Raw genomic sequence first — 18,269 nt, 5'->3', positions numbered from 1 at the left:
TATACACACACAACACACCACACAAATATGTGCATAAACACACATACCACACATAAACACATCTCACACACACACACACAAATGTACACACACAGACATGCACACAAACCCCAACCCACACATACACATCATACATACACATACACAAACACACAACACACACACAAATATGCACACACAGACATACATACACAACACATATATCATACTACATACCATACACCCACATACATATATACCACCAACACACACACACATACCATACCACACATACACACACTCAAATATACTACACTACACACACACACACACACACTCACTCATCCCTTTCTTTAGATTTATTGGGCTGCCATTCCTTCCATAGTTTCTGAATGCTTCCTAGAAGTTAAAAATTCAAAGAACCCTGCTTTTAAGGCAGTTTAGGAGGGTCAGCTTTGGGCTGTATAATTTAGTATTCAGAAGGCCAGTTAATTGACTTGGCCAGATTCTCTAAACCAACTCTGGTGGAACTACACCCACCCTCAAGCTCAGTTGGGCCTCCAGGGCCACAGCCATTTTCATGATGTCATGGATACATTCCAACCCTTTTTAATATACTCGCATCTGCACTGATGGTATAAAGCAACATGTAAATGAAGCCATTTGTGCCTTTGCATGAATCAAGTCAGTGCCACTGAGAATGACAGCTACCTGTCTCCCACCACCATGTGCTCAGTTAAAAAGCTGCTCTAAGGCCCAGTTTTGCCTTAGAGTATTATTGACCCAACATAAGAAACGTCAGTTGTAGCCGGGTGTGGTGGCGCACGCCTTTAATCCCAGCACTCGGGAGGCAGAGGTAGGATGGATTTCTGAGTTCAAGGCCAGCCTGGTCTACAGAGTGAGCTCCAGGACAGCCAGGGCTACACAGAGAAACCCTGTCTCGAAAAACCAAAAAAAAAAAAAAAAAAAAAAAAATGTCAGTTGTATTAATCTTGGCTCTTGAGTCCATGACTCTTTTTCTCTCTTTCCACCACGTGGGCTTTAGGGATTGAACTTGGGTCATCGGGCTTGCCTAGCAAGCGCCTTTACCCAGAGAGGCATCTTGAGATTTTTCTCATAAACGAATGGGATGGGAGTATCAATTCAAGGCATGCAATTTACAGTGTCTCTTGTCAACTTGCTCATAGAAACATTTGAGCTTTCAAGCAAAAAGAAATTTGAAAAACTTAACACCATCATTATGGACTTGACAGCTTTTGAATATTTATAAAAATACTGATCCAGCAGTCATATCAACAAATAAAAATTTTAAGATATTATATGATAAAACATGTCAGCATTTGGAAGATCTGCACAATTTTATATAGTAATTGTTTCCAAATGATCAACGTATACCAAAATAATCATACATAGAAGGTAGTCATAGTGTTATCTGCCTTTGGTGTCAGCTAATTGAAAGGCTGAGGCAGGGGGATTTCTAGGCTTCCAATTCTCTAAGTATTCAAACACTTTCTTTCTTTCTTATTTTTTTTAAAGATTTATTTATTTTATGCATTTGAGTACACTGTCACTCTCTTCAGACACACAAGAAGAGGGTATCAGATCCTGTTACAGATGGCTGTGAGCTACCAAGTGTTTTCTGGGAATTGAACTCAGGACCTCTGGAAGAGTAGTCAGGGCTCTTAACTGCTGAGCCATCTCTCCAATAACCCTCCCCCCTTTTAATCATTTATTTTATATTGTGTTTATGAATGTTTTGGCTGCGTGTATGTCAGGATGCCATGTCTGTGCCTGGTATCCAAAGAGGCCAGAAGAGGGCACTGTATCTCCTGTAACTGCAGGCAGTTTCAGTTGTGAGTTAGACCGTGGGTGCTGGCAATCAAACAAGACCCAGCAGAAGAGCTGCAGGTGCTCCTCAGTGCTGAGTGCTCTCTAACTCCAGAAAAATGCATCTTAAAAAAGAATTAAATAAATAGACATCTGTACTTGGAGAAAACCGTTTTGGACCAAATTTGCTAAATATACAAATGAGACATGTAGGATTGTGTTAGTGAGACATGTAGGATTGTGTTGGTGAGACATGTAGAGTTGTGTTAGTGAGACATGTAGGGTTGTGTTAGTGAGACATGTAGGGTTGTATTAGTGAGACATATAGGATTGTGTGTTAAAAGACGTGACACCAGGATGAGTTATGAGCAAGCATCATGCCATTCTGCTCAGGCAAGGCCACCTCCAGGGAACTACACTGACTGCACAACTCTGCTTCTCCATCCTTCCCCAGAGCCACCAAAGATTCGCATCCCAAGGCATCTGAAGCAAACTTACATCCGCAGAGTCGGAGAAGCTGTCAATCTGGTGATTCCTTTTCAGGTAAAATGCACACACCTCTTATTAGTGTCTTTTCAGGGATGGAGTGTTTAGAAGATAGAGCAAGATGCTCTAGCCTGGAAGGTCACCATGTTTCAGAATTCCCCAGAAAGATGAGGTCAATAATGGAAAATGCCATACAACTGTCTGATTTAAATTCTGCAGGACACAGAGACCTAGTCTTGCCTAAAGACCTGGTGGGGACAGGGCGGGACAGGGCAGGTAGGGATGGATATCTGAGAGGAAGGGAAGGAAGAAATGCCTGAAAAGTCTCTGTGGTCCAGCCATCTGTAGCACTGATCCGTGTGCACCAAGTTCTCATATTCAACAAAACAATATTCTCCTAATTTCCACAATGGCCCCCAGCCAAGCAGAATTCTTCTTTGAAATCTTGATGTCACTAACTCAAATACATGGCCATTGTGAAATAATTGCTCCAGTAAAAGAATCTGCTGTTTATAGGATTAACCTGGTTCTTTTTTTTTTTTCTTTTTCTTTTTTCTTTTTTTAACAATAATCAACTTAGGTCTTTTACTTTCACACATACAAATACATTCATATTCTCTCTCTCTCTCTCTCTCTCTCTCTCTCTCTCACACACACACACACACACAGAGAGAGAGAGAGAGAGAGAGAAACATACCCTGCTCATGCCTGTACTCCTAGCATCCTAGCATGAGGCTGAAGCAGGAGGATTGCTGTGATTTTAAGGCCACTAGCAAGACAGCCAATCCACATATGAACAAACAAGACAGGTGTGGTGGTGCATACAGTAGTCTTAGTATTCAGGAGGTAGAGGCAGGGAATTCAGGAAGGAGTTCAAAGCTATCCTAGGCTACTCAGGAAACTTGAGGCTATCTTGGGCTACACAAGGCTCTGTCTCAAAAGAAAAAAAAAATTAACAAAAGAAGTGGAAACTTGTTCCTATGGATAACGTTATCATTTTATAATCTCTTAATAGTGGCAGTAGCTGGTGAGACTCCAGACCAGTCTGAGAGGAGAAACGTTGTACAGAGGAAGCCCATTAGCCTTGGGTGATACTGCTAAATACCTGGACTGTCTGCAGAGACCCCAGTCTTTATAACCACTGCTATGTTTACTGTCTTACAGGTTGGGAAACTGAGGCACAGAGAGCTTAAACAATTTTCCCAAGGTCACAACATTAAGTGGCCTAGATTCAAGTATAGGTCCCAGGGTCCTAGAGGACGCGCTCTTACACACTGTCCTGTGAAGTCTGACAGATCTACCTTCAAGAACTAGTTCCAGAAGTTTCTTAACTTCAAAGCCTGGGGGGGGGGGAGGTCACTGAATCCCCCTTTCAAAACCAGTGAGAATAATGATACTTATTCCTGAGTAGGCTGAGGGAAAAGATGTCATGCACCTGACACACAGAAGGCAATCTACAGGAAGTGGCATTGCTGGCCGTGTCACCCACCATTGGGTTAGAGTGGTGGCATTTTCCATTCTTACCTAGAATAAGTCAGGCCATTATCACTTCTGTGTTGTTAAAATCATACACACACATGTATATTATATATATACACACACACACACACACACACACACACATATATTTGCAACAATGTTCTTTCTCCCCTTTAACTTTTCCATCTTTCACTTTAGGGTAAACCAAGACCAGAGTTGACCTGGAAGAAGGACGGTGAAGAAATTGACAAGAATCAAATAAACATTCGCAACTCAGAAACTGATACCATCATATTCATCCGGAAAGCAGAGCGGAGCCACTCGGGCAAGTACGACCTGCAGGTCAAAGTGGATAAATACGTGGAAAATGCCTCTATCGACATCCAGATTGTTGGTAAGTTTGCAGGACAGAACTAGAACATTCTGTCAAAGGAATCAATTAGTCAGAGGACTAATTGTCTTCTTCATTTGGGGTGAGATAGGAATGTGATAGGCTTGTTCTATGCAAAAAATATCTTTAAGATTAAAAAAGAGATGCTCTGTATGGTGGTACCCACCTTTGATCTCAGCACTCAGGAAGCAGAGGCAAGAGGTTCTCCAAATTTAAGCCTTGTCTACCACACAGTGGGTTCCAGGACAGCCAGGACTGCAAAGTGGGGCCCTGTCTCAAAATAGATAGATACATACATACATATATACATACATACACACATACTAAAAAAAGGAAGAAAGAAGAGAAAAGCAGTTTAAAAAGAAATAGGCAGCAAGATTTATTAGTATTTCAAATAACTTTCACTGACTACACGTATTAATCATAGGAGGCCTGGGATGTGTGCATAAGGTAATTAGTGGACATACTTTCAGTGAACTCCATCATCATTGCTTTATAATTTCTAATTCCTTGATGATAAAGAATTTCTTACGCTGATCCTTGTATTAAAAGGCATAGCATCTTCTAGACAGTTTAAATATTCCTTGACACACCTGCAATTCACTAGCTAGCGCTAAGGTTTGGGTAAAGAGTGAAGACTTTCCCTAATGTAAAGAAAGAAACATCAACAAAAGTCACATAATTAGCCACAGGAGTCGATCATTTGCACTAGTCAGTACCTATAGAAAATAAATAGATCAGTTCTTATGGCTGTTCAAAGCTAGGGAAACAGAGTCGGGAGGGATCTTTATACGCAGCCCATGCCTCCTGCTTAAATGCTTCTGTCATTTTTGCAGTGTCAGCAAGAACGTTTGGGGTGGGGGGTGGGGGCTAGTGAGACGGCTCAGATAGCAAGGGTACACAAGCATGAGGACCTGGATTTGAATCCCAGCATTCCACAGAGCTAGCCACACACCCCACAGAGCTAGCCACTTGTGGTCCTGAATGGACCCAAAAGCCCAGCACTGAGTTGGAAGGAGAGATCAGGCTTGTTGTAACTTCCCACCTACCAGTGAAGCTAAAAAACAGTAGCTCCAGGTTCAGAAAGAGACTCTTAACCTCAAAGAAGTAAGGTGGATAGAAACACCTGATCCCCTCCTCTGGCTTCCACATGTGTGCATCTCCCCATCCCTGACATGTACACACACCCATACACGCATATACTGCTCACACACATGAACAGAGCTTAAGGGACCAGCATAGTGATGCATGCCTGTAATTCTAGTATGTAGAAGGCTAAGGCAAAAAGATGCTGAGTTTAAGATCACATATATCTAAAAAGTAAAACAAAAATTAGCTAACTGGGCTGGTGAGATGGCTCAGCAGGTAAGAGCACTGACTGCTCTTCCAAGGGTCATGAGTTCAAATCCCAGCAACCATATGGTGGCTCACAACCATCTGTAACGAGATCTGACACCCTTTTTTGGAGTGTCTGAAGTCAGCTACAGTGTACTTACATATAAATAAATAAATAAATAAATAAATAAATAAGAAAGAAAATTACCCATTCTTAAAAAAAAATTAGCTAATTATCAGTGCCAAGAGAAACCTTGTTTCCAATCTTTCTTTTTTTTTTTTTTTTGTTCCAGTCAATTTGCTGGGACTTGAGGTTCTCTAACTAAACACACACTTCCTCTGGGAAACCTGAAGTTCTTTAAATAAAACTTTAAGGGGTCTTCTTAGCTAAGAGGAATATGAGACTGCTCTATGCCCTTGGCCCTGTCTGGAATCCACTCAGATGAAGGAAGCACAAGTTGTGTGCAGATCCCATGGCAGAGTCTGGAAGTGATGCTCCTGTAATGAGAAAAAGGACATTTTAAGATATAATCATGTAGCCGGGCGTGGTGGCGCATGCCTTTAATCCCAGCACTTGGGAGGCAGAGGCAGGCGGATTTCTGAGTTCGAGGCCAGCCTGGTCTACAAAGTGAGTGCCAGGACAGCCAGGGCTACACAGAGAAACCCTGTCTCAAAAAAAAAAAAAAAAAAAAAAAAAAGATATAATCATGTAGCAGGGTGTAGACTGGATGGGAACATGAATTCACAACAGTGGCATGAATCCATCTTACAGACCGTCCAGGTCCACCCCAGACTGTGACTATTGAAGATGTGTGGGGAGAGAATGTTGCCCTAACATGGACACCACCAAAGGACGATGGGAATGCTGCCATCACAGGGTACACCATCCAGAAGGCCGACAAGAAAAGCATGGTAAGTCTGGCTTCTGATCCAACATCAGACCAAGTCAGATCCATCAGCTGTAATAGGCTGTAATAGGCATGTCATGAGGTCTCTCTGGTAGAGACTGCAGGGAACATGGAAGAGTGATACAGCTGGGCCCGGAAGGTGGGGCTTTGGGGCTGAATTAAATCCCAGTGCCTCCTCTTAAGTTGTGTGTGCACAACCAGCCTTTTGACCTCCTTGATTCTCATTTCCTTATCTATAAAATAAAGGTATAAATCCTTATACTGTCTGGTTATTATGAGACAGAGACAGTCCAACGCAGGTAGTGAAATGCAAATGAAATTTGTTCTTCAGTCAATAAATATCCACTATGCAATGCTTTCTCCTTGTGAAATAAACATTACACAGTATGGGCTTAAAACCAATATTTTAAAAAATAGATAGTCATCAACTAGAAAAGATTCTGAAAGTTACATCGTGCACTAAGGCTCTGAGAAAGCAACCAGCCTGACGTGTTCAAGATGAAGTCCTGTAGGAACAATGGCTTATCGCAATCTATCTTTCATAGATGGGGAATTGGGGCTCAGGAAGAATCAGTGTCTTGCCGGTGAACAGAATTTCTGTGCTAAATGCTGAATAAGAATTCCTATGCTATACTCTCCTACTGTATAGAATCCATATGCTATATACCCTCTTCCTGTAAGAGATTGAATGAATGAATATTTGGACACACATTGGAATAGAATATGTTTCATTGTCATAATAAAACATCATAGTGAATGGTATAAAGTCTTTGTGCATTACACATTTAGACCTCAGCAAGAACTTAGATCATGAATTTATGCTGACTTCATAGAAGGGGCTGGGGTGTTAAAGTTAAAGGCAATCATGTTTAATACTGGTTTTAGTATGGCCTTTTTTTTTTTCCTGAGCAAGTGCTACATGAGCGTGACAAAATGAGATTTGACATTTCTAGTGACACTTCTCATCTAAACTGAACAGCCTGAGAGACGGACTGCTGGGTGACCCTGGCAAGAAGGCCTAGACGTCTCAGACTTCTTCTGCAATGCATGATCTTCTTAGGCCTTGATCCTAATGTTAGCAGAGAACCCAGAAGCACCAGGCTCTGTCGAGGCCCCCTCCCAGTCTGCATATTCTCTCGGCCCATCTTACTTTTACAGCACCTTACTCTCAGGTATCCAGCCAAGTCCAGCTGGGCCAGGACTTTCCATGTGACTGCCTGGTGACCCTGAGCAGCCCTTATGTTTCTCTTGCATTTCAGCAGTAACAGACTGAGGACCAGAAGGTGTTTGTTCTACCAATGCTTCTTCAAGGGGACAGGCTAACCCCCGGCAGGTTCCAGCATTCACCCACATCCCCAGGGCTTCCCACTTCATTTCTATTATGGGGACCCAAACATTCACTCCTTTTACTCCTCTTGCTATGTGTTAGCACTGTTGTATCCACTGGGGCGGGGGTGGGGGTGGGGAGTAGAGGGGAGAGAGAGAGAGAGAGAGAGAGAGAGAGAGAGAGAGAGAGAGAGAGAGAGAATTCCTGTTCATGGGGTACTCATCAGTCAAGGCAAGATGAAAGCCATAAAACCGTATGACGAGCCAATATATAAAAAAAAAAAAGAAGTGGGCTGGTGCGATAGCTCAGTGGGTAAGAGCACCCAACTGTTCTTCCGAAGATCCCAAGTTCAAATCCCAACAACCACATGGTAGCTCACAATGTAATCTCATCTGTAATGAGATCTGACTCCCTCTTCTGGAGTGTCTGAAGACAGCTATAGTGTACTTACATATAATTAAAATAAATAAATCTTAAAAAAAAAAAAGCTAGGCTAGAGGTTTGCATAAAGAGTTTTGTAAGTAAAGATTTTATAGCTATGCTCTTCTGGTATTAAATTATGCAAAATCTATAGATAACGATGGACTTGAAAATTCCAAGGAAAATGCTTTTCCTTTAGAAAGCATGTTTTTGTTAGCAAGTGTGCTTTCTCTAGTATAAAACAAGCTAGATAGTGTGGTCTTCGCCTGGCAGCGAAGCTAAGCTTTGAACGTATATTTCTTGGTATGGGGAGGATCATACTAAGTGTCTTAACCTATTTATTCACTCATCCATTAAATACTCAATATTTACTTTGTGTATTGAATTTACCAGGTGCCAGGTACTGCCATAGGTTCTGTGAGGTGGGGAAAGAAGGCAGGGTTTATATTGACAGTGCATCCACTGGAGTTGGGAGATCAAACAAGTATAGAAATTATGTGTGTGTGTGAATTTGAGGGTTATGAGAAAAAACATCCAGGCTAAAGTAATAAAGAATAACCAAAATGGCACAAATAATACAGAAAGAGAAATAGGCAGGGTAGAGGTGATAGCTAAAATAACCTAGATTAATAAACAAATGTATTGGATACTATAAATTTTTCTCTAGTTATTTAGCTTCCTTTAATACTCATAACAGTAAAATTATCACTTAAATTCTATAATTATATTTTGTCCCACAAAAGATTGAAAATCAATGAGTGGATAAGTAGATGACAAAAATTATGGGCTTATAAAAAATATAAAAATAGTAGATGATATGAATCTAATGCATAGATAAGTAGATGACAGAAATTATGGACTTAGGAAAAATATAAAAATAGTAGATATGAGCCGGGCGTGGTGGCGCACACCTTTAATCCCAGCACTCAGGAGGCAGAGGCAGGCAGATTTCTGAGTTCGAGGCCAGCCTGGTCTACAAAGTGAGTTCCAGGATAGCCAGGGCTATACAGAGAAACCCTGTCTCAAAAAAAACAAACAAAAAAAATAGTAGATATGAATCTAATACGTAGATGAAGACTAAATTGCAAACAACTATAGATAAGTAATATAGTAACAAATGTAGATTGTCATTGCTCTCCATATAAAAATTAATGCTTTTTTAAAATCAATGACACATTCTTTTTGTTCCAATCCATAGATGATTTTCATCAAATTATAATCATTTTGTTTTTCCCTTCAGGAATGGTTCACCGTCATTGAACATTACCACCGAACCAACGCCACCATTACTGAGCTGGTCATAGGGAACGAGTATTACTTCCGGGTCTTTGCTGAAAACATGTGCGGCCTTAGCGAGGATGCAACTATGACGAAGGAGAGTGCAGTGATTGCCAAGGACGGTGAGTTGGGAGTGGATGGACATTCAGAAACCTTGATGGACTCACGGGGAGAGAGTTAAAGAGAAGATAGGAAGAACGGGGGTGAGGATGAGCGTGCTGGGAAATCAGGGTAATACTATCCAAGTAAAACTTCAGTTCTACAGGTAAAGTGTTTTCTAGGGGAATTACATTATTATTATAGAGCTTAGAAATTTAATTCATTCCAGGTTCTAGTTGCTGGGTCTATAGGTGGTGAATGTCACACAGATAAGAAAGATGGCGCATTTCTTGTTTTCTGATTGTTTTTAATACCTTCAATGTAGCATTTACATGAGATCTCCTCTAAAGTTTCTACAATCGCTCTCAAGTCCTGTAAATGAATTATTTGCCAGTCTGTATAAAAGACACAAAATTCTGGTATTTTACTTAGCAGTAATCCTAGATCCAGCAGGTTGTGAACTATTCTAACTTACACCCCAGTCATCAGTCCTGTCCCTTGATACTTCCTGAGTTTCACCCGGGTTATTTCTACTCTACCATTTTACCCTGAGGGCACTTCCCCAGCCACATGCACCTGGTCCATCTTCTCTCATGGCCGCATCCTCCTCTCCCTGTCTCCTTTCTCCTCCTCTCTTTCTTCCCTCACCTCTTCCTCCATGGTCTCTCTTGAACGTCACCCCCCACCACCACCATCCCCCCCCAACACACACACTTGATTCTCCAGTCCCACCTTTCTCTTTCTACTGCCCAATCACAGACAGGCTCCAGCATTTTATTTACCAATAGCTTTAAACTGGGGAGCAAGGTTTACACAACAAATCAGGTGTATGTGAGGATGCATTCTCCTGAGGGCCACTGAATTTTGGGATTGGGAATTCAGCATGTGTGTACACAGCATCAGATCAAGCCCCCAACAAAGTCCTTCTCTGGAATTTCCACGTTAGGACATAGCTTTGATCAAGAAACTCAGAAAGACAACCACAGCCAGTCAGTACTAGGTTTAGTGTCTCGTAACTATTTTAGCTTCTGCTTCAGGTGTGGCCTGCTTTGTGTGTGTCCCCATCAGAATAAACGACATGTGGCATTGGCTCGTGCTTTTCTGAGAAGAAAGTTTTACTCATAAGTAAAGGATGCTAAAAATAACACACTCTCAAGCTGACTTCCATTTTTAAACATCTTTTAATACTCATTTTTAAGGTAAGATCTATAAAAATCCAGTGTACGAAGACTTCAATTTCACAGAGGCCCCCATGTTTACTCAACCTTTGGTTAACACCTATGCCATCGCTGGTTACAATGCCACCCTGAACTGCAGCGTCCGAGGAAATCCCAAGGTACCATGAATTACTTAATTCCTAAGGGACACTGAATTACTTAAATTGATTCCAAAGCCTCTCTTTTATATTCGCCATGTTATATGGGTAAGTAAAAAGATAAACAGGCCTCCCAACTCCTATTCGAGTCTTTCTAGGGCTGGGGAGTGAAGAAAGATGGAATTTCTGGATAAATATAATATTGAAATGTAGTAGTAACGAACGTGGTATATGTCTTTATTATCTAGTGGATAGCTGATGAAGAAACAAAACCACACAGCAGAAGCAAGAGGGGAGCAAATGGGGTGTGGTTTCACCTGGGAAAAAGGAGGTGGTGGTGTTGTACACACTGTGTGCCTTGAACATACACATTCTTGATTCATTAGTTGCTTCCAGCTTTTAAAACTTGATCTACAGGTTTGTGCTATGGGTTCATAATAGAGAGTGTGTACTGGGATTTGACATTCACCAAGAGCTCTATAACATACTATACTATACATCTAAACTGGGCTCTGCTAAAAGGAAGGTATCAAAACCAACTTAGGACATTTAGAAATGTTTTCAAGTTTCGTCTTGTTGGTGTTGAAAAGTAACAGGAGAAGGTGTTCATCATTGTCTGTATCCCTGGGTGCCACCCAGAGAAAGTAATCTCAAAATTTGAAAACTCCGCTAGAATGAAACATAGTAACAGTGGCCTATTATTTTGGGCAGAATGGGGGATGTTCAAGTGAGAAGCCAGAAGGAGCATGGGAGGAAGGTACTGAATTAATGTGTAAACAGATGTGGCGTGGGTCCCTCCACCTGGCAATAAGGAAATGTTAACCCCCAGTTTAGGAGGAAGGCTCAGGCTGCTGCTGTCAGTTGGGGAGTCTCAGCAGGAAGATGCTATATGCCACCCTTCAGGAATAGCATTGGGGGGTGGGAGGTAGTAAAAGGTCAAGACCCCAGAGCCTCCAAGAATGTTCCCATTTGAGAGGTGGAAGGAGGGAGAGGAATGGATAAAAGATAAAAAAAAAAAAATGTTCCCACTCTGGGATCTGAGAGCGTCTGAGCGATCATGTCTCTGAGCAATCGTGTGTAGGGTGGGAATGTTTCCAGAGGGAAGGAATAAGTAGGAAGGTGGGGAAGAGCAATGCCTAAAATATAGACTAAGGGTCAACTCACAGAGACTCACCTTCCTGGGTGATGAGTCTGTTGCTGATCTTGTGTTACTCAGTCCGAACTGATCTTGTATCCCTAGATGGTGAGATGGTAGACATGTCAGAGGGGAGGGGAAATGGTGGGAGAGGCTCATACAACCTATGAAGAATTAGAGACAATCTGAAGATCATGTTGCCTTTTGGGTATTGTATGAAAAACTACCCTGCAGCACACTCTTTATAATGAACTCACAGCATAAACCTGTAGATCAAGTTTTAACATCTGGAAACAACTGATGAATTCAAGGCACACAGTGTGGTGTGATGTGCACATTGTGCAAGGATTTTCACAACCAGCACACCTACAAACACACTTGCAAGACAATAGAGGCACAGAACTCAATATCTTATCATTGAACACTCTGTACCCATGTAGAGTAATGTGGAAGGCAACAATCCATCTGCAAAGAGTGCCCCAAGCTGACCTCTGAACAATCCCAGCTTGCTTCTTTAGAGCCGCCCACTTAGTCTCTTGCTAATGAAATAGAACTGGATTTGAGACAAATAGGAGGGAAGCAGCTGCCCTTCTTAAATGCCCTTTCTTTCCAATCCATGCTTTTAAATCCCACTGCTGGGTCTCCTAATATGGTTCATACATCGTAGGCTTTGACTTGACTTTCTTCAATCTGAACTTCAGCCCAAAATCACCTGGATGAAAAACAAAGTGGCTATTGTGGATGACCCAAGATACAGAATGTTCAGCAACCAAGGAGTCTGTACCCTGGAGATCCGCAAGCCTAGTCCTTATGACGGAGGCACGTACTGCTGCAAAGCAGTCAATGACCTCGGGACGGTGGAGATTGAATGCAAACTGGAGGTGAAAGGTACGCCAACTAAGAACTTATCTGTAGGCTTAAGATAAAGGAGATGGCTTAAAGGACCTTGGAATGCAAAATCCAGACGATATGAAGTCACAGGGCTGAATTGGTGGGGACAGACAGGACACCTCTGCCTCTGTATTCATGCTTGTTAAGATACCTGACTATCTGGGTTAACTTACTTTAGTAGTTTTTAAAATTCTTGTTAATTAAAGGAATATTAATTTCAGTGAATGGAGGTGGGCAGCATTGTGAGAATGAATAAAATAAGAACAGTATTGCTTCAGTGACACAGTGCATCTGCAAATGGAAGCCTAGTTAAGAGCTTATCTAGTGAAACCACAGTTAAGGAAGTCACACCGTTTGTAGTAATCTGTGAAACTACACACATATATATATATATATATATATATATATATATATATATATATATATATACATATATATATACACACACATATATACTCATATACTAAATAATTTTTACAGAAGAATTATATTCCATTTAAGAAATGCCACAACTAATACAAGCCCAAGAAAACCACATAAGGATTTATATAGGAGAAAAATATTAGCATAAATGATCTTAATCACATTTCTTATTGACAACAGTCTATCCTAAAGTTTTTCTTAACAACCAAACCCACTTTGGGATATCACCAGATATCAGACAACATGATTACAATGTCTTTTCTCTCATTCTTTGTTTTATTTCTCTCCTCTGATGACCGAAATATTTTATTTTCCCTGTTTATGATGAAACAATTAGAATTTAAAACTTAAAAAGATGGCTTTGTAAATACGCATCTTATAGTCACAATAAATGTCTAAGGTATTTTTTAAAGAAATTTTTCCTCCTCATTTTGGCCTAGAATATAGGAAACTTCTTGAACAATGACATGCTCTTATAATGTTCCTTCCTCTTATAGTGTATATTCTTCCTCTTATGTTTATATCCTTGGGTAGACAATAACTCAGAATTGAGTGATGAGAGATATTTCTGTGTCATAAACACAGGGCCTATGATATTCATAAAAAATTCCACAGCTCACTTACTACTGAGAAAGACCTTACGAATGTAACCACTACGCTTAGTTGCTTTCTTAGCATTAAGTGATGATTTAGGCCACATTCATTAAGTTATCTGGTTCCTAAACTTCTAGCTTTAACATCAGGGTATTATTGATATTATCAAGGTATCATTGATAAATTTCTAGCATCCAGAAGCAAAAAAATAAAAAATTGTCAAAAATTCATGCCTTGAAAATAACGAAATGTTAAGGGCACAGCACAAAATGGTAGTCTCCTAAGCGATTCAGTATTTGGAGCCTTCTAGGCAAACAAGTGATATTTTGCATGCAAATGTTATGCTGCTCTGAGTAATTTTATAGGAAACAGAATAAAGACTGGGTTTAATAAAGAGAAGAATGTATTCTTTTATAAAAAAAATCATGATAAGTTATCAACTGTAATCGCTCTCTTAATATAAGCTTTTGGTCCTAAAAACAAAGCTGAGACTGTTTGTTGTTGGATTGTTTTCTGACAAGGGGTTACTTAAATGAGTTAAGCTATGTATTGAAAGGTAAGAATGTTAACTGAGAATAAATAAATATGGTACAAATATTCTAATTCTGCAGTGATATATCAAGGAGTAAATACCCCTGGACAGCCAGTCTCCCTGGAGGGGCAGCAACAGGTTCAATAAGTCCACCCCACTGGATACTTCCATTTTCCGTTCCATTCCTCTTACATGAAAACGCATTTTGCATGTAAAGCTTGATTTTTCTTGGTTGCTTTTAACTGTTATTTCTTAGAAGCTCATGGCATACAGTGTTTATGCCATGAACGAGGAAGGCAAATTATCCAAGAATATTATTATTAATTAATGTAAAACCTGTATCTTTTATCAGAAGACTTAAGTACCAGACCAGCTCCCCCTGTAAAGTCAGAAAGCTACATTTGAGGAAACCTTTGGAAAAAAGGACATTTGCCTAATGTTTTCATTTTTTCAAATGGAGAAAGATGTGTTGAATATAGTTTTACAGCATAGGGTATTTATATCCGTGATGAAGTTTAGAAATGGGGCACCTGAAGTTGAAGAGCGCATGCTCTGTGCATTCTTGGTGGAGGTTACAAAAGCAGGTGTGGCATTTGGAGTCTCAGATGTAAGATTTTTTTTTCCCATTCTAAATTCATTGGAAGAATATCTAACCTATTCCTCTCTTGGACAGTTTGGATATCTTTATGGTATCCCAATTACTTCATATGTTTATAAACTTAGAAGAAAGGAAACGTTGAGGGCCCTATGTGTTACACAAAAAAGCGGTCATAGGTATATAACTCGCTCTCACTGGAAGAGCTAATTAGTTCCCTGAGGCAAACCACCAGAATCAAACTCTAACGTAGATCTAGGCCTGAATTTACAGTATCTGCTTTCTGAATTTAGAGGTAATGGCAGCCCTGAGGAGACTATAAAATATCAGAGTTCTTCCTCTGGAGTCCTATAGGTTATAGCACACTCACCCAGGAGCTAGCGTTTAAGGCCTGACTTAGGTTAGTCCCACACCATCGGTCCCAAATAGAATATTATAAAATATACTAGTTTAATATTTACACTTGATAATTTTGCCTTTTGGAATTTCAACATATATATATGAACACTAACATTGTTAAATATTGCCTATGTTTTTCTTTTGTTGAAAAACACGATATATATATGTTGTAGGGTATTTTTTTTTAAGCTAACGGTTTGGAATCTCTTACTATAAATATGCACTAGTCAGATTAGCTTTGCCACCTATTCTAGCAAAGTGGTGATGCGTATTATTAATTTTTTATGCATTAATGATCCTCTTGAAGTGACACCCTTCACTCTATTTTTTTTTCCTTTGCCCTTCACCCGACTAAGGATTAATGAAATCACCTCACCGTTGTGACCGTAATTTCACCTTCAACATACACTCAACTTTGATATCAGCACTTTATTAATGCTTACAACGTCTCTCTTTTTCTTTCTTTCTCTCCCTTAGTCGTAGCACAGTAAGGATGTTTGAATGTATATTGTCACCCAAGGTAAGCTTTCATATGGCCTTAGCATATGAAGCTTATGAATGTCATAAGCCATACCGAGCCTGTGGAGTATGGCATGATTTTCATTCCCTAACCCAGTGGAAATAGCACCTGCTAACCTCCTAGCTTTAATTTGTATTTCTGGATCTTGAAACTAACATCCACTACTGATCCTTCTCAACCATTTCTCCTTGACATGCAGCGAGTGACTGAATGCGGCAGAGCATGGCTCAGAGCATTTGACGTCCATGAAAACGAATGAGTGATCCCCATGCATTCTGAATTCTTTGCATCAAGGAATGGACCTGTATATACGTGGCATCATTTCTACCAATATGTGGTGTGGTTGGTTGGTTGTTTTTTTTTTTTTGTTTTGGTTTTTTGGTTTTTTTTATTAAGGAGAATGAGTTTCTCAAATTTGCATCAAAGAAGTTTTAAGAATGTTCAAACAGCATGCTGCTTTGTCTGGTCATGAATTTTTTTTAAGCAAGTGAAGCATTCATTAAAGGGCAGTGCAGAGTTCTGGCTTCATGGGTTCTCTCTTGAATGACACTCTGAGGTTGTTGTTTTTTTTTTAAATATATATCTATATAACAGGAATTCAGAAGGTAGGTATGAAATACTAGTTGGCATTTCTCTCACTCTCAGAAGGTATTAGTTGTATTTTTTGCACAGTTTATAGATGGCCAAAGTTTTTAATATTTATTATTATACATAAGTACACTATAGCTGTCTTCAGACTCACCAGAAGAGGGCGTCAGATCCCATTATAGGTAGTTGTGAGCCACCATGTGGTTTCTGGGATTTGAACTCAGGACCTCTGGAAGAGCAGTCAGTGCTCTTACCCGCTGAGCCATCTCACCAGCCCCTAGATGGCCAAAGTTAAAGTGAATATTTTTTTTTCCTTCCCAGTGGGCTTGAATCACAATTATCTGTGCTTAATTAAAAAGAACGTTAAGAAATGGCTCTCCTGTTGACTAATAGCCGTTCAGTCAGAACCTTTCCATCATACATGGAGGGTTCCCCAAACCTCTCTCTCAAAGAGCAGTGCTCTCTCCAACAGGTGGGAATTTAAATCGAGATTTAACAACGGTAGAGGAGTAAATTATTATGAGTCTGCCAGGAACTTGATTTCTTCCCCCCCGAGATGCCAAGTGCCTTATATTCCAAATGCATTAAAACCAGGACAAGATTTCAAGTAGGTACTGTGTGATTCCTGTAGCTAACAAGAACAAAACCAACCCCGTTTGTAGGCAGCCAGTGCAGGAGCGTTCTCTTGTCATCTTTTACATAGCTGCTTTTAACGTTCCCTTTTTCCATTTTGTCTTCCCTAGGTGGGCTGTCCTTCTGCAGGCTCCTCCTGCAAGGCGTGCCTCCAAACATAATTGATTCCTATTTGCGAGACTTACAATCAAGCAATCCCGAGGAATACTGAGGGCAGGGCATTGCTTCTAGACACACCCACTGCTTTGAAATCTGATTGAAAATGGATAGTACTTTCTGGTTTTCTCCCAGGCCCCCAAGTGTGGTCACTTTCTTTCTTTCCTCCTAACTTTGAAGAAAGTAAAAAAAAAATATAATAATTGTTTGCACAGATTGCTTAATTAAAAATTGCAAACAAAGTCTCTTGTGCTGTCCTACTTTGTTCACTATGGTCTTGCCTGGTTCACTGTACCTTAGTAAAAAGCCAACTGTATAATAAGGAAAAGCCACTATTTCATTTTATAATAGCCATCTCCAAAGACTTCTCTCTCCCCCAGAGTAAAGAAATCACAACATTCCATAATGGGATCCTGAAAAAAAATCTGTCTCTCTTGACTGCCCTTCTGCTGCGTGCTCCAGGCTGGCCTCGAACTGATGGCGAGTCTTTTGCCACAGCCTCCTGAGTGCTGGGCTTAAAGGTGAGGCATGAAACGCTAAAGTTAGTTTTCATACATTTTTCTAAATCAACTTTTCTAAGTGGGCTTGTTTGGTTCACACAAACCTACTTAACATGAGGGTCTATGCCCTCTTTTTCCATGTGAACTTAATAAGAGTTATCACAACTTTACCTTTCAGGCATTTTCTTTTCAGTTAAAAAAGAAAAAGGAAAAGGTATTTAGTAAATGGAACAAATAAGTTTGCAGTATGTATGCTGAAATAATGCTCTATTTGCTATGCATTTGGAGTTGTAGTCTCAGTCAGAGCTGAGGCAAAAGGCTTAGGCCCAGATGCTACCAAACCTGGGTCATAATACCCCTGTATTAGTCAGGGTTCTCTAGAGTCACAGAACTTATGGATAGTCTCTATATAATAAAGGAATTTATTGATGACTTACAGTCTGCAGCCCAATTCCCAAC

At 40.3% G+C, this 18,269-nt stretch overlaps 1 protein-coding gene across 27 annotated transcripts in view; it reads left to right on the top strand.

The window, feature by feature from the left end:
- Mybpc1 (myosin binding protein C, slow-type) overlaps positions 1-17,555 on the top strand; it is an 86,951-nt gene extending 69,396 nt beyond the window's left edge. For 13 of the 27 annotated variants that reach the window (XM_006513049.4, XM_006513046.4, XM_006513051.4 and 10 more), the window contains 7 exons: positions 2,261-2,349; positions 3,970-4,165; positions 6,270-6,409; positions 9,393-9,552; positions 10,729-10,865; positions 12,681-12,867; positions 17,265-17,555. In XM_006513049.4, the coding sequence (XP_006513112.1) occupies positions 2,261-2,349; positions 3,970-4,165; positions 6,270-6,409; positions 9,393-9,552; positions 10,729-10,865; positions 12,681-12,867; positions 17,265-17,365 (1,010 nt within the window). In that variant the 3' untranslated portion in view covers positions 17,366-17,555. Of the gene's footprint in view, positions 1-2,260; positions 2,350-3,969; positions 4,166-6,269; positions 6,410-9,392; positions 9,553-10,728; positions 10,866-12,646; positions 12,868-14,498; positions 14,558-15,890; positions 16,280-17,264 lie in introns of all 27 variants that reach the window. The other 14 variants (XR_871681.3, XR_380339.4, XR_871684.3 and 11 more) reach the window with 8 other exon arrangements.
- The last annotated feature ends 714 nt before the right edge of the window (positions 17,556-18,269 follow it).

This window comes from Mus musculus, chromosome 10, assembly GCF_000001635.26.
Source record: "Mus musculus strain C57BL/6J chromosome 10, GRCm38.p6 C57BL/6J".
In the NCBI taxonomy this organism is placed as follows: Eukaryota; Metazoa; Chordata; class Mammalia; order Rodentia; family Muridae; genus Mus; species Mus musculus.
Note: the sequence above shows the minus strand (reverse complement) of the source record. Positions and strands in the feature narration are given on the sequence as shown.